The sequence below is a fragment of the Meriones unguiculatus genome, chromosome 19 (genome assembly GCF_030254825.1).
Source record: "Meriones unguiculatus strain TT.TT164.6M chromosome 19, Bangor_MerUng_6.1, whole genome shotgun sequence".
NCBI classification, from domain to species: Eukaryota; Metazoa; Chordata; class Mammalia; order Rodentia; family Muridae; genus Meriones; species Meriones unguiculatus.
Genome location: NC_083366.1, coordinates 66,668,648 through 66,695,269, shown reverse-complemented (window position 1 = coordinate 66,695,269; position 26,622 = coordinate 66,668,648). Strand labels below are relative to the sequence as shown.

The following is a 26,622-nucleotide window of genomic DNA, read 5'->3' as shown; positions in this document are numbered from 1 at the left end:
GTCTGTGTAGCTCAGGCTTGAACTCATGATTTTCCTGCCTCAGCTTCTCAAGTGCTTGGATAGTAGGTATGTGCTGCCGTCCTTTGCTCCCATGTTTTTATAGAAGGCTTTGTTGATTTGAAGTTCCTTATCTATGTTTGAAATGACTATCTGTTCTTATCCGGCATGCTTTGCAAGCATTTCTCCCACTTAGTGGCTTGCCTTTTCTTTTTCATTATGGTTTGTTTTCAGCTTTAGGCTGACATCAAGCTTTGTTTTCTGCTTTGCACCTTTTTGATGGCTACCCCAGCACTACAGCTTTCTCCTCAGCTTTCTCCTCCTGACTCCTGGTGCTTTTCCTTTGGGCCTATGATGTGTTCTCATTGGGTTGTGCATATATAGTGAAATAGGGTTGAAGTGTTTGGGTGCTATGAAAACATATGTAGTCTTCACTTTGATTTACAGTATAGAGCTCTTGAATACATGAACATGATGCCTCCTGTTTGGTTGAGAGGTGGCCTCGGCAGGAGTCTAAATGGATTAGAGGGCTTGATTGGTACCTTCGCCCTCATCTGGCAAGTGGATAGGGGCCAGAGGTTGAGTTGAATCATTGTGGGCACCTATGAAAGGAGCCTCAAGAGATTTTTCCCCTGGGGACTCATGTGTGCTGTGAGGGCCTGGCAGTGATGGAGCTGTGCGCCTGCCGACACCACCCCCGACCCCGGCCTCTGCACATTTATATTCTGGTTGGTCTTAGGACTTGTTTTGTGATTGGCATTTGAAGGGAGGGCAGTCTTGGCTAGATGCCCATGTGTGCTAACTTTGGGAGTTCCTGTGAGACGTTAATTGAATTGTTGGATTCTGGGTTGGAACTGGGGAATTGGTGTGGCTTCTTGAGATGGCCAGGATAGCCTGCCCCTGGATAGGGTCTAGAGCCAGGCATGCCTGTGAGGGATTGTCTTGCTGATGGATGATTTTATATTGGTCCAAGCACATATTAGTGACAGGAAACCAGCGAGCTGGGAAGAGCCACCAAGCTTGCTGTTTTCTCCCACTTACTCTCCGCAACTCACTGGTTTCATGAGAATTGTGTTTGTATTTTGGAGGGGATCCTGCACCCCCAGGGCTCCTTTCACAGACACCTTCAGGTGGCACCACTGAAGGACCCAACTCCCCAGATGTCAGCCCTTGGGAGGGGTCAAGACGCCAAACCGTAGGACTACTTAGTTGAATTTATTTTCAAGCATCTCTTTTTAATTTCACTTCTAGTTTTTATTCCTAGCAAATGGCAGTCTGTATAGCTGGTTTCCTTGACGTCCTCGTGTTTTAGGGTTAGCAGCCCTTCCTTAGAGAAAGTCCGTTAGATCAATGTTGTAGGCAGTCTCTGTGTCTGCTCGTGAGCTGGGTCTCCAGCACCTTTGCCTTTCCTCCTTACTTCATGCATTGGACTTCGGAACAGGACGGGTCAACAGCGGCAAGGTCTGTGCCGGTCCTGTACTTCCCTCCACGGAGGGCATTGGATCAGCACCCAGCCAGCTCGCAGCCAATGATGTCAAAGGGATTTCCTTGACCTCTACTCCTAGAGATTACAACCAAAACCAAAACAAAGAAAAAACCCCTCATGAGTGAATTGAATTTTGCCAAATACTTTAAGACAGTTGTGCTTTTGTTCTTTCTGCTGGTTAACAGGTTAAATTACTGTTTGTCAAATATTAGAGGACTTGGTGTCCCTGGAACGACCCTCCTGGACATGGTGTGTCCGTTCTGCATGCAAGCGGCACTTGAGTCTCTGATTTGCTAAAATGAGGAAGTCTGCAGTCAGCTCTCTCAGGACGGTTACTGCCTTGAATGTCAGGGTCATGCTGGGCTTTCCGGAAATGTATAGGATCTTTATTAATTCTTAGCTTATTGGTAAATTGACTGAGGAAGCCAGCTGGCTTTTTAGTGGAAAGATTTTAAATATGAATTTAATGTGATTAGCAGATGAGTGCTGTTCCAGTTAGCTGTTTCTTCTGGGAGAACTTTGTTAATTTGTGCTTTTCTCCTTCCTTCCTTTTTCCTTCCCTTCCTCTTTCTCTATCTTTATTTCTTCTTTTCTTTCGGAAATTGTTTTGCCAAAGTTTTCAAATGTATTAGCATCAAACTGCTCCCGACCCTGCCTGTGCATTTGGTGTCTGTGGAGGGAGTAGTTAGGAGCGCCCACATTCAGTTTTGCATTTATTTTAGTTGAGGCAAGACCTGCACAGGGCAGGCTGGCCTCGGCCTCCCATCCATCTTGTCACTCCTTAGCACTTGGCCTGTAGCAGCACCCCTGTGTTCAGCCCTTTGCCTTCTTGTTGGTTGAGTTTCCACATAGCATCTTCACCTGTAGATCTGTCTGCCCTTTAACTATCCATCCTCCTGCCTCAGCTTCCCAAGTGTTGAGATTACAGACATGTACCACATGCTCAGTTTTTTTTTTCAATCTTGATAAACTTTGTCTTTTTTCTTAAAATATTGGCAAAATAATCATTTCACCTATTCTTTTAATTTCTAGCTTTTGGTTTTGTTGATTTGTTTTTTAATTTTCTGTCTTACTGGCTTATTTCTCTGTGCGCTTTGGACTTAATCTTTTATTTCTCTTAAGGTAGAAGTTCAGATCTTGCATTTGAGTCCTTCTCTTCTCGTGTGACCTTTCACTGGTATGTGCCTTTACTTTCTTCCTTTGAACATGCCAGGATTCGGGTAACTCAGTACTCCTGTCGCTTCCAAGGCAGTAACTGATTGGCTGTCACTAACGTCTAACTGTTTCCATCTCAGCAAACCTACTGCAATGCTGTCCTGGGTTTTGTACATACCGTTCCTTGGCACATAGGAAATGCCTGTTGGTGGTGATGTTGCTGGCTCCCCTTGCCTTCTGCACCTGTCTCTGCACCTTCTGCACACAACGCCAGTGCTCTCGGAACAGGGCTCCTGCCCAGCAGCACTGTCTGGGAGCTGATGGCCACAGAGCTGCCCATGCCCTGACCTGCTGCCCTCACTTCGAAAAGGAGGCTTGGCGGATGGGCGTTGCAGATCTTGTGATGTGGAGATTTTTTTGCTTTATCCACTGGGCCCTTGGATGACACAGAGTCTCCCATAGGACGGAGGCAGGGAGACTTTGACAATGTGAAATGAGGCTGGGAGCCAGAGTCAGTCATACAAGTAGGGGCTCACACCCACAGAAAGCCATTTTCAAGAACCTGGGAGGGGCAAGGATAGTTAGCCCACCCTTGAGCCTACCAGGCCTGCCAGCCCGCCTAGAGATGCGGGGGGGGGGGGCACCTAGAGATAATGGCGGATGCGGCTTGTCTGTGGTCACTTTCTTAGCAACAGCAGGGCAACTGACACCAAGTGTGTTAGGTTTCATCTGCTCTGGCCACATTTTCTGCCCTGTGGCTTGCCTTTTTCCTCCTGCATCACCACCGCCCTCCCTGTTCCTTGCCAGGCAAAGCTCACTCTCTTCTCAGACCTCATGTCCTCAGTGGCATTCCTGCTCATCTAATTATTCATTTTCCTTCTTTAGGAGTGAGGTGGCTCAGACGAGCACTCACTGTAGTTGCAGAGGACCTGAGTGAGGACCAGCATTCACGGCAGCCTGTACTCACATGCCTGCACTCAGACATACACACGGACACATAACTGCAAATAACAAAAATAGTCCACCTTACTGTTTGAGGCCGGTGGCTCACGGAAGCTGCAGCTCGCTCATTCATTCAACCCCTTCCTGGTGCTCCCATCATGAAAGTGTGCTCCCAGCCCAGACCCTCCTGCTCGCATGTAGCTGTCTTCCCGGGTGCACAGCTCTCTATTTCACAGGGGCTTGTTTGTAGCGTGGTGAGTGTGGCGTGGGGAGTTTAAGACCCTGAGACTCGCAGGCCCAAACATGCTGCTTTGAAAGGTCTGTGGGTTATGTCCCCTGCGGTGTGGTTGTGTTGCATTCTAGACTGAGGTCTCCTCATTGCGTTTCATCTTGACTTCAGAAATACTGACATGGCGTCAGAAGTTAGAACCGCAGAGGCAGCATCTTAGACGTAGCCTTGCCCTCGCTGCTGCACCTTTCTTTCTTGTGTTAAGAGTACACTCCGGAAACTATTCCACATCAGTTCGAGGAACTATGAAGATGACCCCTGTGAAGATGGGTGAGGGGATACTCTCCAGGGGAGCCCTGTTCAGTGTGTATGTGAGTGGAGTAACTTACCCCAGCGAGCCTTGGGTGCAGGCAGGAGCAGACGCCGTGGGAAAGGGAGCTTTGAGGAAAGCTCAAGAGCAGTTCATCAGAGCCTTGAGTTCTGGTGGAATCCTGCAGCATAGCTGCCTTTTGCTCCAGCCGGAGGCCGCTTCAAAATTTTGTTAGGCAATTTTTAAATTGGAAACTTTATATTTAATTAGAGCCCAAGGAGTGTGTGCTCTGGAGGAGAGTCAGGCAGCTTGTTCACGGAGTGTTGCTGGGGACCTGGTAGGCTACCAGGCCCTGCACCAGAGGGTCCCTGAGAGCCTCTCTCCTTAGCTTTACCCACCTGCCCTCCCTCATGTCAGAATTCCTAGAAATGTCCTGTAATAACTAGCTGAGTCATTATGGCCCCACTAATCAAGGTCACACCCCACACTTTTTTGAATATTATAAAAGTTTATGTAGCAAAAAGTTCATATGATATAGTAAAGCAGGGAGCAGACCTGGACCTCTCTGCTAAAAAACCGTTATTGTTTAGGTTCTAACACTTGCTGTTTCCAGGGTTGGGGAAATTAACATATAGACAATAATGAAATAACAAAAACACTGTAACAAAAAGACCAAAAAAAAAAAAAAAAAAAAAAAAAAAGAAAAAGAAGAAAGAAAGAAAAAGAAAAGAAAACCGAAAAGACAAGGTAACAACACTTTCCTTTCCTCCTGTGGCCACACCCCAGTGTTTTCTGTTGCTCACTAGTGCCATCTCTTTATACCCACTGTTTACAAGATTCATAAAGGGGTCAAAGCCCCTCAGGGCTCTTGGACATTGTATTCAACATTTAATTTCAATGATAATCTCCAAAATGTCCAAACTTTTCTGGAGCTTGCTCATGGCAGCTCCTGGGCAGGATCAGGGGAGGGTCAGACAGAGCGGGCAGCTATGAAGCAGGCTGTGGCTTAAGGTCGCATCCACAAAGAGATAACACTACAGTAGAACCAGGCTATCATTGCTTAATTTTGGTTTGGTAGGTAATAAGCTCACAACATCCTGCAACAGGAAAATTTACAAGTGACTGGTAGTATGGCCACCAGATTGCCAGGAGCTAGTGACTGAATTATTTTGAAATGTCTTCACAGTAGCCAGAAGGTTTAGGAGTTCCAGGCCTCAAACCCCTGTGTGTCTTCATTAGTAGAATATTTTTGCCATAATGTAGGCTGGAGTCTTCAGGCTGACCTGGATCAGCTAACCAGAGCCTACCCAGCGGGGCCTGGGGGTTGGGGGTCCATAGTCAGATATGTGGGGGTAGCTGATGAAGAAGAAAGGTAAGGGAAAGGGGGGAGGCAGAAGTAGAGGGTTAGTAACCTAACTTGTCCGCTTTCGGGCCCATCTGAGGCTGGGGCATGGCAGGCTTGGCATTGCTCCTTGGCCATGCACAGAGCTTTGCTTGCAGTCCTGGGGTGCACTCCTCTAAGCTCAGCACTTGGGAGGTGGAGCCAGGAGGTGTTCAAGGTCATCCTTGGGACATGAGCCTGAGGGCAGCTTGGGCGCCACGAGACACGTCTCAAAAGGAAGGCCGTGCTGGGGATGAGACTCATGTGATCTTGGGAAGGGGCTGGCGACTCTTGTCATTTTTTTTATAAAATTTCTTTCTATAAATTTTGTTTACATCCTTAGTCTCAAGGGCCCCCCTCCTCCCTCCAGGAAGGGGTGTTTCAATCAGTTGCCAAGCAACAGGAATGCACAGCTCCTGTGCATTCTTTCCTAAAACATCCAGGCTTCTCAGTAGGTGTCAGGGCTGATCAGTTCCTTTCTGACTTGCTCCCCTTGCACAAAGGAGCACCAGTCCGGTCTGACCTGCCCATTATTGCTACAGGGAGAGGAAAAGTTGCTGAGAGAGGCCTTAGAAGGACGATGTTGTACACTATTGGGATCCGTAATCTGGCGATTTCAGTTTGTTTCAGTATCACTCACAGGCTGTTCAGTAGAGTTGACACGGATTGTCAGATATTTCTTGATTGCTGTGTGATTATTTCTCCCAGCAGTCAGTTGAATGATCCTGCTGTAATAAAACTCCTTCCTGCTTACTGTGGAATGTTTTTCTCAGCATGAGTCAAATTGAAAGCAAACCTTGCCCCATTCTAGCAAGAACTGTTTTCATACAAGGACATATGAAACAGTGAGACGACGGAAAATGGAATAATGGGAAGATGGGAGATGGTCCTGAAGGAGATATATTTTAAAATACATTTTACTTTAGTCTTTAATAGTTATTAGGTTTGTAGTTTATCTATGACATGGTCAGCTGTACTAATAGTCCTGGTAATGAAATTCACTCAGGAAAACTCATTTTATTTAAAGCTACAAGGAACTTAATAACACTTTAGTGCATGTCTACTGGCAAAAAAAAAAAAAAAAAAAAAAAAAGTCATGAGGTTATGAGTGAAGGTTTCGAAGCCCGAAGCCCGATGATCGTGTAAGAACAGTTTTAAGCTGCTGTGGTGTGACTGTCTCTGTGGGGATCTCAGCTGGTATGGGTGCCCCATGCTGGTGGCAGGCTTTTCTAGATTATCACATCCAGGCAGGGGGACAGGTGACAGCTTTGTTCCGCAGTGCTGGGGCATCTTGACCCCCCCCCCGTCCCTGTGTGAGGTGTCTGCAGTGGGGGAGAGGGTGTAGGCTCTGAGCAGAGGGCTCCTGCCATGCATTTGCACTTCCTGCCGGGGCAGTACGCACCACAGTGCAGCGTGTCTGTGCTCTGTTGCTTTTCTCCCATTCCCCCCGTTTCTTGACACAAGTGATTGATTGTCGTATCAGTTAAAAGTCAGCTGGAGCTTTGTCACTTTCTTCCTTATGGATTTTGTGAATCAACAACTTAAAGAGAGTACTGGCCTGCATGTGCCACAGCGAGTGTGGAGGTGAGAGGTGAGAGGTCAGAGAACCACTTCCAGAAGTCACTTCTCTCCTTCTGCTTGGGATCTGGGATGAAACTTGGGTTGTCATGTTTGCCTAGTAAACACTTTTACCCACAAACTAGTAGATTATCTTACTTGCCACAGAATGGTGACCACTGGCTTTGTATGCTTTTTACCTGTTTACTTTAGCAATTTTTTTGTCCCTTTATATTGTTGGAAAGAGCCTGCATTTGAGATTGTAGTCCTCCCAGTCTGGATAGCCATTCTGAACTAGGCATTAAAGTGCAGGACTCCTTCTCCCCAGTGGGCCTCCTCCTCTCTGCCTGACTGTATCTGGAGAGAGTCTTTAGATATAGACGCTTGATATATGGGCTTTGACACTGCTCCCTGTTAGCTCTCCCCTTCCTGTGCCTATAGGATGATTAGGTATTACGTTTCCATTCATATGATGGAGTGTGCTGTTTAATGCACATCTAGTATCCTTGAAGTGCTCACTGGCCTTCCAAGCTCTGTACCTCCTGCCACCTCCGCTCATAGGGAGCAGCCCCCAGGCAGGAGGAGAACCATAATGTATTTTTAAGGAGCCACCTTGAAAGCAACATAAAATAAGATTGGGTGTGTGTCCGAGGGTTTTATTGCTGTGAGGAGACACCATGACCAAGGTAACTCCTACAAAGAAAAACATTTCATTGGCTTACAGTTTTAGAGGGTTAGTTCATCACCTTCATTACCGTCATGGTGGAAAGCACTTCAGCGTGCAGGTAGACATGGTGCTGGAGGATTACAGTCCTGCATCTTAAATGCAGGCAGCGGAAGGGTGGCTGCCTTCCACAGGCAGCCAGGAGGAGGCTCTGCTCCCACCCTGGCTGCCAAAGGCAGAAGAGGAGGGTGGAGAGCCTGCCATCCCACTTCTCTCCTCTGCCTCTTCCTCACCTGGTCCTGTTTTTCACACCTCTACTAATAAAAAACAGCCAAAAATGAGCCTGATAATACAGTCATTAGGCAGAGCCTGAGAACAGGAGACCTTAAAACCCACTATGGTGACACCCTTCCTCCACCGAGGCCACACCTTCTCCAATAAGGCCACACCTCCTAGTACCACTGCTTATGGCTAAGCATTCAATCACAGGAATCTAGGGGACCATACCTATTTCATCCACCACAGTGTGCGTGGGAACTGGAGGTGAAGACATTTGAAACTGCTGACCTGACAGCACAAGTTTTAGGACTTCATTGTGAAGGCAGTAGCAAGGTTTGAAAAGATGGACCATTTGGGAATACTTTACGCTATGGGTGAATGCTGCAGACAGGACTCAGTGAATGAGAACTTCCTTGTCTTTAAGAAAGGAAACAGAGTCAGGGTATCACCACAGCAGGACGCCATTGTGGTCTGTACAGTGAGTTCCTAGCCAGCCATTGCTATATTCCAAGACCATGTCTCTAAAAAGGAACCCTGACCATGAGCAGCTGCCACTTTGATGAATTTGCAGCCATAGGTGCTCAGCAAGGTTCGCAGGTGGGAAGAGAAGAGTCCACCTTGTACCTTGCTGAAGGTTCAGGTGGTTTGTTTGTTTGTTTTGATTTTTCCAGACAGGGTTTCTCTATGTAACAGCCCTGGCTGTCTTGGACTTGCTTTGTAGACCAGGCTAGCCTTGAACTCAACATAGATCTGTTGCCTCTGCCATGCCCAGCTCTGATTCAGATGGTTCTGAGCAGTCATTGCCTAAGATGGTCATATTGAGCTGTTCTGGGAGCCTGGAACCTTGGCCAGAGCAACAATAGAATAAAGAAAGGACAGGCACACCATAGTAAAGCTGTTGCCAATGGGGTCACAGGGGGAGCTACAGCTGGTGAGGTGGGAGGTTTCTGAAGGTGAAGCCTCTCAGGCTCTTAAGTGTCCAGGAGGAAGAAGCTAGAGTTGCTGGTCTTTGCTCTGCTGGTCAGTTGATACCATTCTTCATGAGCCTCATCCTTATAGGTCACAGCTTGACCAATTTCCCATGTGTCCAAGGCTGTGGAGTCTTCAGCATGCCACACCCATGTATACAGTGCACATTCACTGAGGATTTCACTCACTCAGGGCTTCCTCAGCTCTCTGCATTGAGAGCTGTTGCCCGTGCTTGCTGAATGACTGAGTACAGAGTCGAATATAGCTTTTATATGCACCAGGAAATTAAAAACATCCATGCATTTTGCTTTGTGTGGCAGTCACTCCACTCCACTGGTCTGGCAAAGAACCCACTGTGAGTGGTGGCTGTTGCCTTAGTCAGCTCCTGTTACTGTAACAAATCCGGAGATAATCAGTTTGGGAAGAGAGAATTATTCTGGCCCAGAGCTTTGGAAGTTTTCAGTCCATGACTGGTTGGCCCAGTTGGGTTGGGCGGATGGACAGGCAGCAGGAGCACGTGGGCAGAGTACTCAGTCACTTCTCAGTCAGGAAGGGGAAGAGGTTCCTTCAGGCGATCGTTTCGGTGACTTAAAGACTTCTGAGAGATTTCCAGAGTGCCATCCTGGGGATGAATCCTTGTCAGTGTGTGTCCCTGGAAAGCTCCACCAGAGCGAGTGGACGGTAATCTTCCCCCTACACCACAGCTGTTAGGTAATGTTCATATTAGTGAACTAAGTTTATGACCATTCTATAGTGTTGATATATTTCAGAACATCATGTCAAGCATGATAGATATGTATAGTTTTATCAATTTAAGATAAATTACTTAAGGCTACCAACAAGAATACAGATTAGGGCTATAAAGCATGCATGGTGGTTACGTGGAGGTGGCAGGTTCTTCTATAACTGTACCGTTAGGATAGTGTGAGCTCCAGTCAGGGCTACCTGTCTCGTTGCAGAGCTTAGGTTGCACAGCATGTGCTCAGGCTTGTTCTTGAAACATTTTTGTATGCTTTATGAAAAATCTTCATAATTAATTTTCCCATGAAATGGAAATGTAATGAGGAAGGAAGATATTAGCAAGGTCTAAAGACAGTTAAATTAGTTCATGCATTTGCTAAAGGAGAGATGGGTGACCCAGTTCAAATGTGTTTCCTTGCGCTTTTTGCTGGTTTGTGATTTTTTTATTTTTTTATTTTATTTTTTTAGTTGCTGGAGCTTTGTTAGTCTCGTCTTTGTTTTGCAGCTTCCTCAGCCTTCCCAGAACTGAAGAGAGTAAGGGGCCGGCTGTGGTTTGTGATTTGGCCAAAGGGAATGCTGTGGCTGCTTTGATCTTTTATCCAGACCACTAGAACTTTCTCTGTATGTGCAGTAAGGCATTTTCTTTTTTCCTCTGCACTCTTAGCATGGGCTAACTGACGCAGGGGCCAGCTCTCTGCCTGTCTTGGCATTCAGTATGGATTTCTCACTAACCTTAATCATTTCTGGTCTTTTAAAAACACTTATTTTATTTTGTGAGTGTTTTGGGTTTTCCCTGTATGTATGTGTGTACTGTAAGCATGCCTGGTGCCCACAGAGGCCAGAAGGTGGCATTGGATTTCCTAGAACTGGAGGTATAGGTGGTTGTGAGTCAGCACGTGAGTCCTGGCGCCCAAGCCTGGTCCTCAGAAGAGTGGTAAGTGCTCTGAACTGCTTAGCCGTCTCTCAGACTGGCTTTTGTTTTGCATTCAGAAATTCGTGTCTCATGTCTTCACTAGAACATTTGGAGGCTCCAGTAGAGTTATAAATTGGTCGCATTTCAAAACTGCATCTAGAGAAGTTCTCTTTCTTACCTGCGCATGATCCCTGGTAACACAAAATTGTTTATAATAGAAGCATCAAAGCTCGCTGCTTTTTAAATTTAATTTGGGTGTGTATGTGTGTGTGTGTGTGTGTGTGTGTGTGTGTGTGTGTGTGTAGGGCAGACAACCTTTAGTGTCATTCCTCAGTTGGTGTCCGCCTTCCTTTTTGAGACAGTCAGCGAGGTTCGGTTAGGTGAGAGACACTGTCACAAGACAGAGTGGCGTGCATCAGAGGAAGACACTCACGGGCAGTCTCTGGCCTTCACACATGTCCTCTGCCCCTCCATGTACCTTCGACATCCCCTATCCCCACACACAGAAAGAGAAACAGAACTCTGCTTTCCCATCCTCTGCCAGTCAGCTGCTCTCTTGCTGTTGGGTTGAGCTTCTTGTGTGCTTTAGGGCCTGGGGCAGGTTTGACTGGCCCATGCTCCCTCCCATTCTAGAGAGTCCCTTGCTGTGCTGATGGCTGTCTTCTGCTGCTCAGAGTTCTTTAGTTTGATGTCATCCTATCTATTTTCTTTTGCTTCGTACCTGGTTGTCATGCTGTCTCTCTGCGATGTGTCCTCCCTTGAGCAGACTCACCTCCATGTACTCTCCCGATTGTTCGTTTAGGCCCTTCTATGAGAGTGTGCCCTGGCTCTGAGCCCTGAGGGCGCTGCTCAGACCACTCCCGGCGTTTGCCGACCCTGTGCTGCACTGCAGAGCGCTGTGCGCCTTCCACGGTCTGCTGGGGTCTCAGGGCTGACCTGGTGGATTAGGAGGCTGTGTTGGGCTGATTCCAGGTCTCCTCTCGTGCTCCTGGCATCCCCTGGGCACTGAGCCCAGTCACAGTCTGCAGTGACTTAAGGAACGTTCGCAGGCACACAGTGTCCGTATGCTCAGTTTGTGTGTGTCTGTGGTGCAACTTCCGGTGAAACCCTGTCTGTGGAGCTCAGATCAAGTGGCTCTAAGGAACCCCCGAAGTGTGCTGTTCTAAACTTACTGCTGTGTGATAAAGTCATAACTGTGACCTCATCACTTGAAGCCAGCATTGCTGAGGTTGGGTTTGCACTCACCATGGTGACTTCATAACACTTTGCTGTTTTCACTGCTTTGGCCCAGGGTGGAGGGAGCCCTCCAGCACTTCTGCACGATGCAGGTGCCAGCACTGGTCTGAAGTCGTTCGTGACAGTGCCATTGTAACTTCTCAGTGACTAAACAAGTGCTTGAAAGGCTTCCCGAGCTCTTGTGGAGCGGCGGTGCTCAATGGCGTAGCATGGTCTTCCACGGAGTGTGAAGGGTGATGGGAAGAGCAAGCTGCAGGGTACTGCTGGGGGTTCTGTCAGCAGACAGACAGACAGACAGACAGAGTCATCACTGGGGAGAGGTGCAGCGTGTGAACTGAGTGGGCCTTCATGCGGCTTCAGTAAATGTCCGAGTTCTGCTTTACAACTGTGCCTATGTCACCATCTCATTTGAATACGATGTCTCGCAGGTGCTGACCTTAAGGAAAGAGCCAAAATGCATTCCAGTGAAGTCGGCCCCTTTGTCTCCAAAATACGAGCGGTGATCAATGACATTGGTAAGCACAGCCATGTTCTCTTCCACAGGCCTAGGATGGACTTTATGTCCCAGTGGTCTTCATGTGGTCACGTACATAGATGCTCAGGAGCTGCAGCTGCTTGAGCCCTTAATGTGTGTCATCTGGAAACATATGTGAAGCATTTCAGGAAAGATGGCTCAGTTGGTGAAGTGCCACCCAAGAATGAGGACCCAGTTTAAACCCTGGCACACAGGTGGAAAGCTGGGTTCAGCAGTGCATGCTGTGATCCCAGCACCGGGGAGGGGGGGCCAGCCAGCCTAGCCTAACTGGCAAGCTCCAGGCTCAGTCAAAGACCGACTCAGAGCAATGTGGACAGCGAGTGAGGAAGACACCCTGCCACTGACCTCTGACTTACACACACATATGCACACACGAATGCCTGCACAGACATGCAGATTTTTTCTTTTCTCTCCTCTCAAAATTTTTCATTAGTAGATTATTAATCAGGAGTTAGACAAGGTGGCATAGGCCTGTAGGGTCAACCTTTAGAGGCTGGATGAGGCAGGAGGATAGGATTACAGGAGAGGCCAGCCTACCAAAGCTGTATCTCAGAAAACAAAACAAGAGAAGAAACTAACCGAAAGAAGGCAGGCAGTGTGCCAGTGTGGCGTCAGATGAAGAACGTTGTTAGAGTTACTGTTCCTGAAACTGCTGTCTCAATGTAAAAATGATTCACACAGGCAAATCTGACAGCATGAGCGAAATTAACGGGTTGCTGATATTTCCCTCACTTTGCTGTCAATCCAAAAAGACAAAAACTGATAAATGGTTTTTAAAGAATAGGGATCTGAACAACCTGACTGATTTAATAGACTCACCCCTAAGCCCTAGAATATGTATTATTCTTACAGAACATTTATAAAATGCCAGAATCTAATGCTGGCAAAATTTTCAGAGAATTGATACACAGACATGTTGTTCTTGGTTCACGGTACAGGTAAGTTAGAAACAAAATACGTAGAGACTGAAGAATCATGTGTTTGTAAGTTGAGGAGGAAATGCGGCTGAGTCCAGGGAGAAGCTGTGAGGGGAACCCTGAGACTGAATCTTCCATTACTGTGTGTCCACACTCATGAGGTTTGGTGGAAAACATGGAGAACATTCTCAACCTTAAGTTCACATCCGCAAGAGAAACCCCCTGATGATAAATAGCCAGGCACTAGCAAAGGCTGAAAAGCCAAGGAAGTTTCAGGAAAGCAGTAATAAAAGGACTGGAAGTTAGTGGCACACAAGACAAAGAGTGACAGGCGAGGCCAAGTCACTCCTCAGGGTGTGGAATTTAAGGATCATTTCCATTGGAAAAAGCTAAATTTAATTCATGACATTAGGCAATTAAAATAAAATCATATTCACCTCAGTACAGTGAGAGAAGCATTTGAGGAATGTCGGCTTGTGTTCATGGAAAAGCTGGGTACGTGGGAGTAGAAGACTTCTCCAGCTTCGTTCAGTACCTGTTATTTCGTGATTGAGTGTTCAAAGCTCTCTCCTGAGCTCGGAAGCAAGCCAGGGGAGACCTGTGGCTGCCTCTGTCAGCATCTTTCCAAAGTCCTGCACTCTGGAGAAAGGAGGGAAACAGACACAACAGCAACGAAAAGACTGAAAAAGAGCAAAGTGAAATGCTGGAAGATGAAGTTATTAAAAAGTAGAACATTGTGGTACGATGGCAGGGCGTGAGGCTTGTGTTGCCGACGATCAGCAACAGGCAAAAGCTGTCACGGAAAGATGCCTTTGGCTGTAGAAGCAACGGTGGCTCTCGGGGCACATGAAATGTGCAGCGATGAGCTGTCTTGGCAGATAGGGGAGGCTTTGTCCTCTTCCCACAGGATTCAGCTGCCAAAAGGAGATTCTCTTAAATGCAGCAGAGTCAGACATACTCACACTTCAGTTCTCAGCTTTGATCTCTGAGACGGACTTACAGAGTCAGGGCCAGAGTCTCCAGACGGAAAGGACAAGAAGCCATGCTGTAGCGACACTGCCGGCTTTAGTTAGTGGGACACAAGCTAATGTGCCTGCTGCCTGCATTGGGCACACAGGTCACCACGCCTGTCCAGTGGGGCAGTTCACAGGACACATTGGGAAATGGCACGATTAATATGCCCAGAGAAGAAACTAAAATTTAAGATGCGGTGAGTGAGTTTCTTAAAAAAAAGGAAAGAAAAGATGAATAAACTCTGTCAGCATTAAATTAGGAACACCAGTTTATTAGAATATACTGGGAGAAGTACTTGAAACAGTTAGGGATCATGCCTGGCCCTGTCAATACCTGTCAGGGGAGGAAGAATCTGTTTCCTGTGGTGGAATGTCACTGGGTGGACCAGCCACACTCCAGGGCCAGCCCGGGAATAGCCGGCCAACACCAAGCCCACTCCTTGGTTGGTCTGTCTGTCTATTTGCTATTTTTATGGGAACATCTTGTTTCGTTTTGCAAACTTTTTTTTGTCTTACTGTTTTATTGTCTTACTGTTTTTAAGGAGGGAGTAAGAGAGAGAGTGTATGAGCATGAAATTGGGTAGGGCAGGAGGTGGGGAGGATCAAGGAGTTGAGGGACAGGAAAACAAAATCAAAATATACTGTGTGAAAAGAGACTTTGAATAAAGATGTCCCTCACACTCTAGAGCAGTGCTCCACAACTTTTCTAATGCTGTGACCCTTTAATACAGTTCCTCATTAAATTACTTTTGTTGCTACTTCTAACTGTAATTTTGCTATTGTTATGAATCATGTAAACACCAGTGTTTTGTGATGGGCTTAGGTGATCCCTGTGCAAGGGTTGTTTGGCCACCAAGGGGGTCACAGCCCACAAGTTGAGAATCGCTCTTTAGGGTTTACTGCCTGGTTTCAGCCTCGTTAGTGGCCACAGACTTGCACATTGTCTGTATATCAGTGGGAGGTTGTCCTCTGACCTCCACACATACACCCTCCTTGAATGCATGTGCAGGCACACACACACTAAACAAGTAAGTAACTGTAGGTAAAAACCCATCGTGTAGATAAGCTGTCAGAGGCTGGAAAGTTTCCTGCACAGATACTTGTGTGGAGTGTAGCTCTGACTTCCCCTGATTTAGTTACAGTCTCTGCTGTCAGGGTCACAATCTCTGGTGTGACATCATAAGGCACGAGCAATGTGGTGAGTCTAAAGTGCTGTTTTTCATTTATCCACTTAACCACTGTGTTCATTTTAACCACACACAGCACTAAACTCAGAACACAGGTCTAGCCTGCGGGAGCCCTGCCTCCAGCCCGGCATCCACCGAGTAGCTTCGGTTTTTGTCGCCAGTCAGAACTACTCAGCCATTGTAGGCGGCTGACTTTGTCCCACTTTCTTCAGAACCTCTGCTGGATAGCGCCTCAGTGGCTCTGCCAGGCAGGCCGAGGCTGAGTGCTCCTGTGAGTCTGTGCTCTTTGCCAGAGGGTAACTTGGTTTTAGTTTTATCAACATTGTGCTACTCGAGAGCTACTTGAGTAAGAATAGCCTTGAGTCTGCGGACTTGTTAGCCTGTATGCTCACAGTGTCTTCCACCTGTGACTGAGGGCATCATGGGAAGGAAGAGCAAGCTTTCAAGAGTTACCTAGCTTCTTTGTGAATTGTTAGCACCCCTGTCCTGTTGAGTCTGCTGGCTGCTGTGCACATCGTGACTCTGTTATGAGCACTCTGCTTTTTATTTTTGTCTGTCTGTATATCTATCTATCTATTTTTTGAGACACAATTTCTCAGTGTGTCTGTCATCCCTGGGATGTCAGGACATCCCTGGCTGTCCTGGAACTCTCTCTGTAGACAGGCTGGTCTTGAACTCAGAAAGCTGCCTTCCTCCCAAGTACTGGGATTAAAGGTGCACCACCTCCTGGCCATTCTGCTTTTTAAGCCTGAGCCACGGGTTTAACTGGCAGCTTCTGCTATTCCAGAGCACCACTCTAGAATTTGTCAAGACCAAAAAAGGAATTCACTTCCATTCTCATCATTTTTTCACTTCAATTTTCATCATTTTTTTGATATTTTTAATTCCAAAAGGAGCACCCGATGCTGTGTTTATTGCAGGCTTTGATAGTTTCTCAGCAGCAGCCCTTCTTTGCTGTGTGAGTGTGGTCAATGCGGACATGCTGATCTATTGTGCATATCTTTAGCCCTTTCTTTGACTCTTACACAAGACACTTGTGTGTACATGGGGGCTCACTTTGCTCATGCTGCCTTGCTAAGGTTTTCCTCAGGACTTGGCTGTAGTGCCCTGGCTGTGCTATGTCCCCACCTTCACTGCCTCCTGCTTCTGACTCCATTCTCTCCTCCTGCTCAGGTTTTGCTATGTCCTGTCTGTACTTTCTGATTTGGGTGACTACCTTTTTAAAGGACATATTTTCATTTTAAAAGTGTGTGTGTCTGGCCGGCTGGCTGTGCGTGCATATGTCGGTGTAGGTGCCCTCTGAGTCCAGAAGAGCGTGCTGGGTCCCCTGCAGCTGGAGTTCAAGGCAGTTGTGGGCTACCTAGTGTGGGTTCTGGGAACTGAGCTGGGGTGCTGTGCAAGAGCGCGCTCCTAACTGCTGAGGCTCTTCTCCAGCCCTCGGACGTTACTTTTTGGAAAGAATTATGATTGTCAGAAGTACTTTTCTGGGTTGTCCCACTCTGGGTCCCACATGTGGCAGGACCCTCTGTGCCTGCCTGGTCTTTCATTTCACCCTGCAGTGGCATCAGTCTCTCTCTGTCTTCTGGCCTATTTTGCTGTGAGATGGTTTCTCCTTCCTGTTTCCTGGATAAACATCAATTTAATCTCTTACCTTCATGAATCGATACAGCCTGGAAGCCAGGATGGGTCCGCTATCCGCATGTGGAGGGAGAGCCGGCCCTCAGGAGGTGTCCGTTACAGAATGTTTCCTCTACAAGGAGCATTCTGTACAGGGAGCTTTTTCCCTCTCCACCAGAGCCTTCCAGAGCTGCCCCGTTTTATCTGAATTTTGACCTAGTGTTAGCATTTAGGTGTCATAGGGGTTTGCCTGTGTCTGTAGGGCTAAGGTGGCTGGGACTTCCAGTCTTGGATCTGGCATCTCCCACTTGAGGGTGGTGGCACTCCCCCCGGCATGCCTGCTGGCATCCAGCAGCACCCTGTGTGGCAGTCCTGGGCCAGCCTCCAGCAGTGCCCAGCCTGCCAGCCTCCAGCAGAGCCAACCCAGCCTGCCAGCTTTGCTCAGGAACCGTTTTGTTCTCTTCTGTTCTTGTGTTTTCTTCAGCAATTTGAAGAAAGGGAGAAAGCACCTTAAGTCAAAAGCACAGTTTTATCTGGATATTTGTGGTTACCTGGAATTTATTGTGATTTTCTCAATAGGGATTTTATTTCTATTCTTGATTTTGGTATTCAGACTTTTAAATTTTATTTTTTTATTAATTACAGTTTATTCACTTTGTATCCCAGCTGTAGCTCCCTCCCAATTCCACCTTCCCTCCCTCTTCTCTTCCCATGCCCCTCCCCAAGTCCACTGATAGGGGAGTACCTCCTCCCCTTCCATCTGACCTAGCCTATCAGGTCTCAATCAGGACTGGCTGCATTGTATTCCTCTGTGGCCTGGTTAGGCTGCTCCCCCATCAGGGGGAGGTGATCAAAGAGCCAGCCACTGTGTTCATGTCAGAGACAGCCCCTGTTCCCCTTACTAGGGAACCCACTTGGACACTGAGCTGCCATAGGCTACATCTGGCATAGGTTCTAGGTTATCTCCATGAATGGTCCTTGGTTGGAATATCAGTCTCAGGAAAGACCTCTGTGTCCAGATTTCTTGGCTCTGTTGGTCACCTTGTAGAGCTCCTGTCCCCTCCAGGTCTTTCTATCTCCCCCTTCTTTTATAAGATTCCCTGCTCTCTGCCCAAAGTCTTCTACTTTATATGGACCTTCCTGTTAATGTAACAGCTTTCCTGTTTAGTATAGCGATACTAGGCTTTTAATTGTTTAAAATTACATTTTATTATTCATTTGTGTGATGGTCAGTTCTCTGCTTCCATCATGTGGGTCCCAGGAGTGGAGCTTTGATGGTCAGCTTTGGCTGCAAGTGCCTTTACCCGCTGAGTCATCTTGCTGACTTCAGAATACTAGGCCCAAAGCAGAACCAAGTTTAAAAGTCTTCTCCTTACAATCAGGTTGTTTGCTTTCCTGGAGGCTTTCGATTAGCCTCAGGAGCCGAGAGGAGCCAGGCCACCTCTGTCCTACGCTGACTCCAGCCTCACTGGGTCTGGGTGTGTTGTGGCCTCTGAGGTACACCAGAGGCCTACCATGCTTTCTTCTCTCAAAATAGCGCAACTCTTTAATTACTGCTTTAATTATACTTTTAGGAGCATTTCAAAGGATTATTATCTTCCTTGTCATACCTGGCTCACTTCCTGGAATGGAACTCAGAATAGTATCTGATCCCATTGTTGCGTAACACACTGAGTCAGGGTTCTCGCTGTAGCTGTGGTCCTGCTATTTCATTTCCTGCCTCGGGTCCTTTGTAGGCATGAGCAGCTGCCCCCTGGGTGTTCCCGTAGGCCTCTACTGATAGTCTGCCTTTCCAAGGGTGTATAGCTTTACAATTTTTAGTATTGTAAAATACTGACTAGATTAAACTGTCCTAATTAAATAATTTTGTAGTAGAAAACACTTCATAGCCAGCCTTCTTCCACGCCAGTTTACGTGACTGTTTGAAAGTTCCAGGACTGATGTGGACACAGTTAACTCTTCTCCTTGGCCTTTTTGGATTCCAATTTGTTGCCATTCTGTGTTCTGTACTTTTTAAAAGTTGCAATGCTAAATTTGCATTCTCTTTGGAAGATTTAATTTCTGAAAATTTAAATGTCAGATTTAAAGATACTTTTTATTAATTCCACAGTATTATAGTTGCTCTTTCTGTAATAGGAAAGTGTTAATACTTGTACCACCTGAGTCGGATTCTGAGGCCAACGTCTGCTCTTTCGCCTCCCAGTGGACTCCTGGTCAGACAGTCATTGTGTCTTGCTAGTACAATCAGCCTGTTTCTTACACTGTTTCTTACGTTGTGTGCTTGGGGGCTGTCCTCACTGACTGATACCCTTTCTCATTTTTCAGTTCTTATGTATGATGGTCTGGCTGTGCAGACAGGGTACCTTAGCCTTGAGATCAGGACCTGCACCACATCTCCTGAACTCCAGCTACAGAGAGCTTAGACACAGGCAACTGCACTTTTGTGGACACGTGCACACGCACACACAAATTTTTAAAAAAGGCATTTGCTAGTGAAAGGTTTACAAATTATAACAGAACAGATTTCATTGCTATTTTGTGCAAGAAGTGGCTCCTTCCTAGAAATTCTATGAGGAAAAAGAATGTTTTCTGCAGACTGGGAAAGAAAAGTAAGGCTGGCTATTTCATTCTAAATAGTAGGAAGTTGTAAAGGCCTCACTGTCACTCCCAGCCCCCAACACAGGCTCATTTCTTGGCCTCTTGTAATGTCTCCATGGCTCTTGAAGGTCACCAGGGCTCACTCATTCCTGTGTGCCAAGTCCAACACACTTGCTCTCCGGTCAGTCTGAAAGGCTGTTGCATAGACCATGCTTCCTCTCTGTGGCCTGAGAGTTGAGCGGGAGGAGGCTTGCCCTTGAAGGATGGGACAGATTCAAACATCGCTGCCTGGTACACATGGAAATGTCAGACAATCACTGTCTCCAGCAAAGAAAAGGTTAATAGTACTGTGTATGCAGCGAATTTTATCTGAAAAACACAAAAGAGTAATGACAAAGACAGGTTACACTGAGCAGCCCCGGAGCTCACCTACAGCTCTTGCAAGGGAAATAGGTGGTTGTGAGCCACCTGATCAGGGTGCTGGGAGTCCAGCTCAGGTCCTCAGGAAGAGCAGTCTGTGTGCTTAGCTGCTGAGCAATTTCTCAGGCACCATATGGTCAAGTCTGTCTCCATTCTCGTCCTTCCAACTCCTCCCCATCCCCCTCCCTTTCCCTCTCAACTTCATGTGTGCTCCCCCAACCCCAGTGTGACCCAGATGTACATGGGTAGGACCGCCTACTGGACCAGGCCCTTCTATGGCTGTGTCTCTGAGGAAAGCTGGTCCCCAGCAGCCATCAGTTGCTAGAGGTGGTACTTGACATGCTCCTCCCTTGTGTGTGCAGTGGCCTTGTGTCCAGCAAATGTTTTACTGTAGACATCTACAACTTCTGACTTCTACAGTCTTTCTGCCATTTCTTCCATAATGACTCCTGAGGTTTGGGGTTATGGTAGAGATGTTTTGTTTTCAGTCTTATTCTCTACACATTGACCAGTTGTGGATCTTGTCTGTTAATCTTCATCCTCTGCAGAAGGAAGCTCTTCTGTTGAAGGCTAAGAGGTGGACTGATCTTTGGATCTAAAGAACATTGTGGCCCTTTAGGAGAATGGCAGGATTAGCTTCTCCTCTGTAGCCTGTGACCCAGTCAGCCATAGGTTTGGGCCCCGTTAGCAGCACCTGGCATGCATTCCTGCTTGTGGAGTGGGCTTTATCCATTCAGAGAGCAGTTGCTTACTGCAGTAACAGTCATGCTCCTGTAGCCCCAGTGGGCACCGTGCTGGGGCAATTGTTGGAGCTCACAGGAGTCAATCCTGGGCAGGAATGTGGAGATGTGTGTCTAGACTGAAGTCCCCACAGAAATCAGTACACTGGGGAAAGGCTACAAGTATGGGTTTCAAGAGAAGGGGGATAGAAAGCAGGTAAAAGAAAGGGAGACAGGGGAACAATGGAACTGGAAGAGTTAAATGGGCAAGGGGTGAGGAGGAGTAGGGAGGGAAACACAAGCACCTTTGGAAATGCCGTATGGAAGCTTGCTACCGTACAAAGTTCCAGAAATACTCTTGCAGGTTCTTCGAATGCAGCCCCTTCCCACAGCCACTCCTGATGGGATCCCAGAGCCAGAGAGGATTGTGGACAAAGCCTTTGGACCAGCCCCCCTTGGTGGTGGTGCCTTGTCTGTGCCTGCTGTGGCCATTTGCACTGTGTGTTTCTTTGAGCAGATATCAAGTCTTGAGATTGCATTCTGAGCACCATGATCATAAAGCATCAGGAGTTCTAAAATCCTGCATAAATTACGCCGACTTGAACTTGTGTGAACTAAACACCTTTTAAAAGACTTTAGGCTCTCAGATTATGAAGTTACAGAATTCAATAAAATAATCTGGAAGGTAATTGAGGAGTGTGGGAGGTTCAGAGGTGTTCTCCATTCATAGGTGAACTGCCTGTAATTGTTAGATAAAGGTTTTGAAGAATGTTGGAAATGCTTGTGTTTTATTGAAGATAAAAGAGCATAAAGACTCCTGTTTAAAAGTGTGCTCTGAACTGAACCATGCAGAGGGGGATCACTTTGAGTGAAGGAGATAAACTTTGTCTGTTTCAGCTAACCTCCCTGTGCCCACGATCGCAGCCATAGACGGACTTGCCCTCGGTGGGGGTCTTGAGCTGGCTTTAGCATGCGACATCCGAGTAGCAGGTGAGAATTAATCTTGTTAACATAATCTTAAAAAGGAGCTTGGGTTAAAGAGTTACAAAATGATGTTATTTGTATGGGAAGCAATGAATTTGGGCGATTCACATGTTTGTTGAAATAAGCCTGACTTGGAAAGACATTCACTGTTTTCTCATGTAGAATTTAGACAAAAACAAAAGGATGTGAAATGATTTTGGAGTGAGGAATGGAGGTGTGGGAGATGAAGAGCGGTGAGGGAGGGGCGAATGTGATCAGAGCATAGTGGACACTGTGTGAGTCTTGTAATGAACCCTGTTATCTTGTACGATGAACATGCTAATGAAGAAGACGGGGGCCTGGGAGGGTGGGCCGGGGTTTGACCTGGTGTACACACAAGTGGTGGTGGTGAGGGGTGCATACTGCTCACATCCAAATATTTTTTGCTCTGCTTCCTGTTGAGTAGAACGTTAAAAACATTTCCCACAGAGCCTGATATTTGCAGTTTCACTTAAGGAAAGCTATCTTTTTTTGAGCCTAGCCTTTGAAATTCCAATGTAGGAAAGCTCCTTGTCATCCCTTGCTCAGCCTCAGTGGGAAGAGACACCTGAATTTGAGTCAGACCTGTGACTTGGGGCCTGAGGGCTGCCCTTTTTAGACTACTTTTCTTCTGTTTAAAAGAGGGCTGGTGACCGTAGACATGACCACGAGTCACTTAGTAAACATATTTGGTCCAGCACTTAGCAGCTTTGTTCCAGTAGTGGCAACTTCATTTCCTTGTCAGGTGTTGGGGGAATTGTGAAAAGAGCTGGGTGCTGCTGAGGGCTGGTGTCCCTTTTCGTGCTTCACTCTGTCCTTCATGGAAGCCCTGAGAGAGCCTCTGGGGGAATCAGGAGCAGAGGAGGGAGAGCAGGGAAGAAGTGAGGGAGCTGGGATCCAGGCTGTGGCACTGCAGCCTGGCTCTGTCCTAGCACATGTGTAAGCTCTGTCCTGTGTTCTGTTCTCTGTCTTCCAAGTGTCAGCACAGTGCCCTCTGGCTCAGCTCTGAGGAGTGGGAGGAGGGGATTGCAGAGGGTCATCACAGCTCTGCCCTGACTCATGCTGTCACTGCTGTTGTGGCTGCACAGTGGAGTTTGCTGCTCAGTGACTTCAGGTGGCCGAGTCTTGGGGCCTGAGGTTGCTGTGTTGTACTTTCCCCTTTTCCTGTGTCATTTCTTTCTTTCCTGTACTGGGCTCAGGTGAGTTTTCAGTTGAGAAGCCAAGGCGCGTGCAGCCCATTCAGAGAGGCAGCAGACTGTGGGAGAAGGCTGTGGGGAATAGCCCAAGGGACAGTCAGGCTGTGGGGCCCTCTCAGAAGGTAACTGGACACTTGGCCTTGAGCGTTTGCCATATCTGATAGCAGATTGAGTTGTTTGGTCTGGGAACTGTTGGGCTAGCTAAGGAATGTGTACCTGTCAGGCAAAGTCTCCTTTGATCCTGAATCATTAATGGGATTCAGGCCTTCATGAGGTGGCAACATCAGAGCCAAAGATGGAATTACCACTCTTGTCTTTGACCACTGGGACCTAGCTCACTGCTAAGCAGTTTTGAACAGAAAATGTTCAAATGGGGCAGTGTCAGGGAGTGGGTGGGTAGAAGGTTGTTTTGAATGATTATGTGTTTTCACAACAACAACAAAAAACCTGAAGTATTTCTTAAAAGTTATGGCATCAATTAGTGAGCAATGTTTTTAGAGAATCTTACCTTACTTTTTCAAGTTAACATATTCCGAAGTAATGACATGTCTGCCACTTAATTCTCTTTATTTCTTTTTAGCTTCCTCTGCAAAGATGGGCCTGGTTGAAACAAAGCTGGCAATTATTCCTGGTGGAGGTATGAATCGCCCACTCCTGTCCCTCCATGTCCTTGATTTGTTCACAGATGTGGGTGCAGGGCCCAGCCCTGTCTGTGGTAGAGGCAGCATTTGGGTAAAAAGGCTGTGCTGCCGTGCATCCAGAGCATTCCTGCTCGTCTCTGGCCTGTGGGGACTGGCCTGTACTTGCTTTCTACATCATGATTTAGGCTGTGTTGCTGCTTGCATGGTCTCCTTACAGAATTACAGCTGGTTTCAAACTTAGTTGTGTGCATTTGAACACATGTGCCCTCATCCCAGAGTGTCAGGTATACAGCCAGACCCCAAGTGTCATTCAAGAAGATGGGTGTTTCTGCTGCTGCTCAGCTTTGGCCACTGTAACAAAATACCAGAGGCAAACAGTGTGTAGGGAGGAAATGTTGGTCTGGGCTCACAGTTTCAGAGGGTTCAGTTCACTTCCGATGTTTGCTGGTTGGGCCTGTGTTTGAGCATCATTGTCTGGAAAGTGAGTACAGCAAAGTCATCTCATGGTGACTGAGAGAGAAAGGGAATGGTGGAGAGGGAGAGACAGAGAAGGGGCCTGGGTCCACTCAGCCCCACTGGCCTCTCCTGTTTCTAGGTGGCCTCTTCTACCACTTCCTTGTTAGTGACTTTCTGGGGGCCAAGCTTCCGTGGGTGTTTTGGGACATTCTGGGTTTAAAATATCCTAGAGTTGGGCTCCTCACCTGCATTTGCACAGCAGGACAACAGTGGTATCCACTGTGGAGATGTGTATCTCTTCTCAGGGGGCTGGGCTGGGTAGGGGGCTTTGCCAGTGTTGATAATGAAATACAGTATCTGTCCCCCCAAATCTGAATATTTTGCTGTTGTGATTCAGAGAAGTTTTAGACATGCCCATCCCATTTTGTGATGTCATTCTTTGAGACAGGTGCTCTGTAAGGATTAGCACCTCTTGTTAATTTTCACATACAAGGACAACTCATGAGCTGATGAATGGAGTGGTAGCACTCAGCGTCTATGTCCGTAGGTCCCCTGCCTGCCTAAGCCTACTTGAGGAGTGTCCGCCTGAGCAGAGCAGGAATGGGGAAGCCGAAGCCCATCTGGAGCAGTGCACGGGAGAGCCAAGTGTCCTTTACCCGCCCTGAGAGCAGGGACCCCGCGGCCAGAGTGCCTGCCTGCACATGCCTGCACGGCCACGTGTGCCTTCTTCCCAGTGAGCAAAGGAGACACCAGGAAAAGGACCCAAGAGACTGGGTCTGTCTGTAGATAATACACGGAATAAACCTGAATTAAGAAAGTGTGAATTGATCTGTTTCAGACCTGTCTCTTCACTGTGTGGGGACAAGCCCAGGTCCCCAAGCATGCTTGCTAGAGCTCGGGACCTAGCAGCAGCCGGGCTTTGGCTTCTTTTGAGTAAGGATAGACTGGTAATCCTGGAAGGCTCCTGGCTGACTACGTCCTCCCCCCAAGTGTGTCAGCCTGGAACCTGAAATGTGGCCTCATTAGGAAAAGGGGTCATAATGCATGGAAATAAAGGCTGTTGAGAGGAAATCATTGTAGGCTGTCTGACTGAGCTCTGAATCCAGTGCCACAGTCCTCTCGAGAAGGGACTCAGCCAAGCAGAAGTCACGTGACGATAGGGACATCAGTGCATCTGTGAGCCGAGAGCTGCAGGTGCCTGAAGCTGAGTGCAGGGCAAGGTGGATTCTCCCCTGGCACTGAGCAGCTGCCCTTACTGCGGGATCAGAAGTTCTCCCTCTCTTTCCCTCCTCCCCTTCCTCCTCCCTTTACCCTCCCTTCTCCCCTTTTCTTGTCAAGGGTCTTACTGTGAGTCTTGACTTAAGTCTTGTCTTTCAGTGAACTGTCATTCTGTATCTGTATCCCTGACAGTCTGGCCTCAAACCTGTGACAACTAGCCAGCCTCAGCCTCCCAAGTGCTGGGGACAGGTGTGAGCCCCCAATCCCAGCCAAGCTTGGTGCACACTTCATAGTTCTGTTTCAGAAGGGTGAGAACACCTTTCAAGTGTGTGATAGGTTATCACAGCTGGCTTAGGAATCGGCCAGTGGCCTCCTGGGATCCCGTAAGGAACGTGTGCGCATTGCTGTGGTGGGTGATGCCGAGCTGGGGGTTGACTGTGTCCTGAATGCGAAGCACTTTGTGAGCGCAGTAGGAGGTGGCCTGGTTGGGTGAGAATAACTGCCTGGATTGATGTGGGCAAGACTGGAGATCCAGAGCCGAGGAGATAGCGTAATGGCACCTGTTGCCTCCTCTCCCAGCCCACCTGTACAGAGCTGGAGGCTGAGAATTAGAATCCACTCAGCTACACTAAGTTCTTTTGGGGCCTGTCACGGTGGACCCATTGGTCAGAATCTGCTTTTGTGGATTTGATTGAATTGGGACTATGGTTTTTCATGAGTATAGTTTTCTAACTTTTACTACATACATTCATAATAAAAATTGGAGTGCACTGGTGTCCTCCTCATCTGCTGTGAGAGATGGAGGCCTATTGTGTTTTCTGTAACTGAGTCTGAGGGCTGTATCTCAGTGGCTCTCATGACTCACCCCAGAGCATGCTGGTAGGGTGCAGTTTGACATGGAAAGAGGTCTTGTTTCTTCTCCACTCACAAGGTCAGATCTTGCATGTGGCACACGCACGTTACTGTTTTGGTTCTTAAAATAAGGCACTTTCTGTTTTAAGTCGCAGAATGATTTATTTCAAAGGGAAGTTTATCTTCCTTAAAGGGGTGAAATCGCCCTCATTATGCCCTAGCTGTTTCTCCTCTCTCCTTCCTTTCCATGGACAGTGTCACCTGAGAAGACTGATTTTACAGTATTCTGTGGCCCTCTAGGTGGGTCGGCCTGGAAAAGCCCTTGCATGCAGTATGGACTCCTGAACATGATCCGGGATCCCAGTGGAGAGAGCAGCCTCTGGGTGTTGTCC

The 26,622-nt window shown here is 47.5% G+C and overlaps 1 protein-coding gene across 4 annotated transcripts in view; it reads left to right on the top strand.

Annotated features, from left to right (window-relative positions):
* Auh (AU RNA binding methylglutaconyl-CoA hydratase) overlaps positions 1–26,622 on the top strand; it is an 85,852-nt gene that overhangs the window by 17,188 nt on the left and 42,042 nt on the right. For all 4 annotated transcript variants that reach the window (XR_002476641.2, XR_002476642.2, XM_021643585.2 and 1 more), the window contains exons 4-6: positions 12,288–12,374; positions 21,763–21,855; positions 23,644–23,700. Coding sequence is in view for 2 of the 4 variants with exons in the window: in XM_021643585.2 (XP_021499260.1) it covers positions 12,288–12,374; positions 21,763–21,855; positions 23,644–23,700 (237 nt within the window). In the remaining 2 variants the exon portion in view is untranslated. The remainder of the gene's footprint in view (positions 1–12,287; positions 12,375–21,762; positions 21,856–23,643; positions 23,701–26,622) is intronic.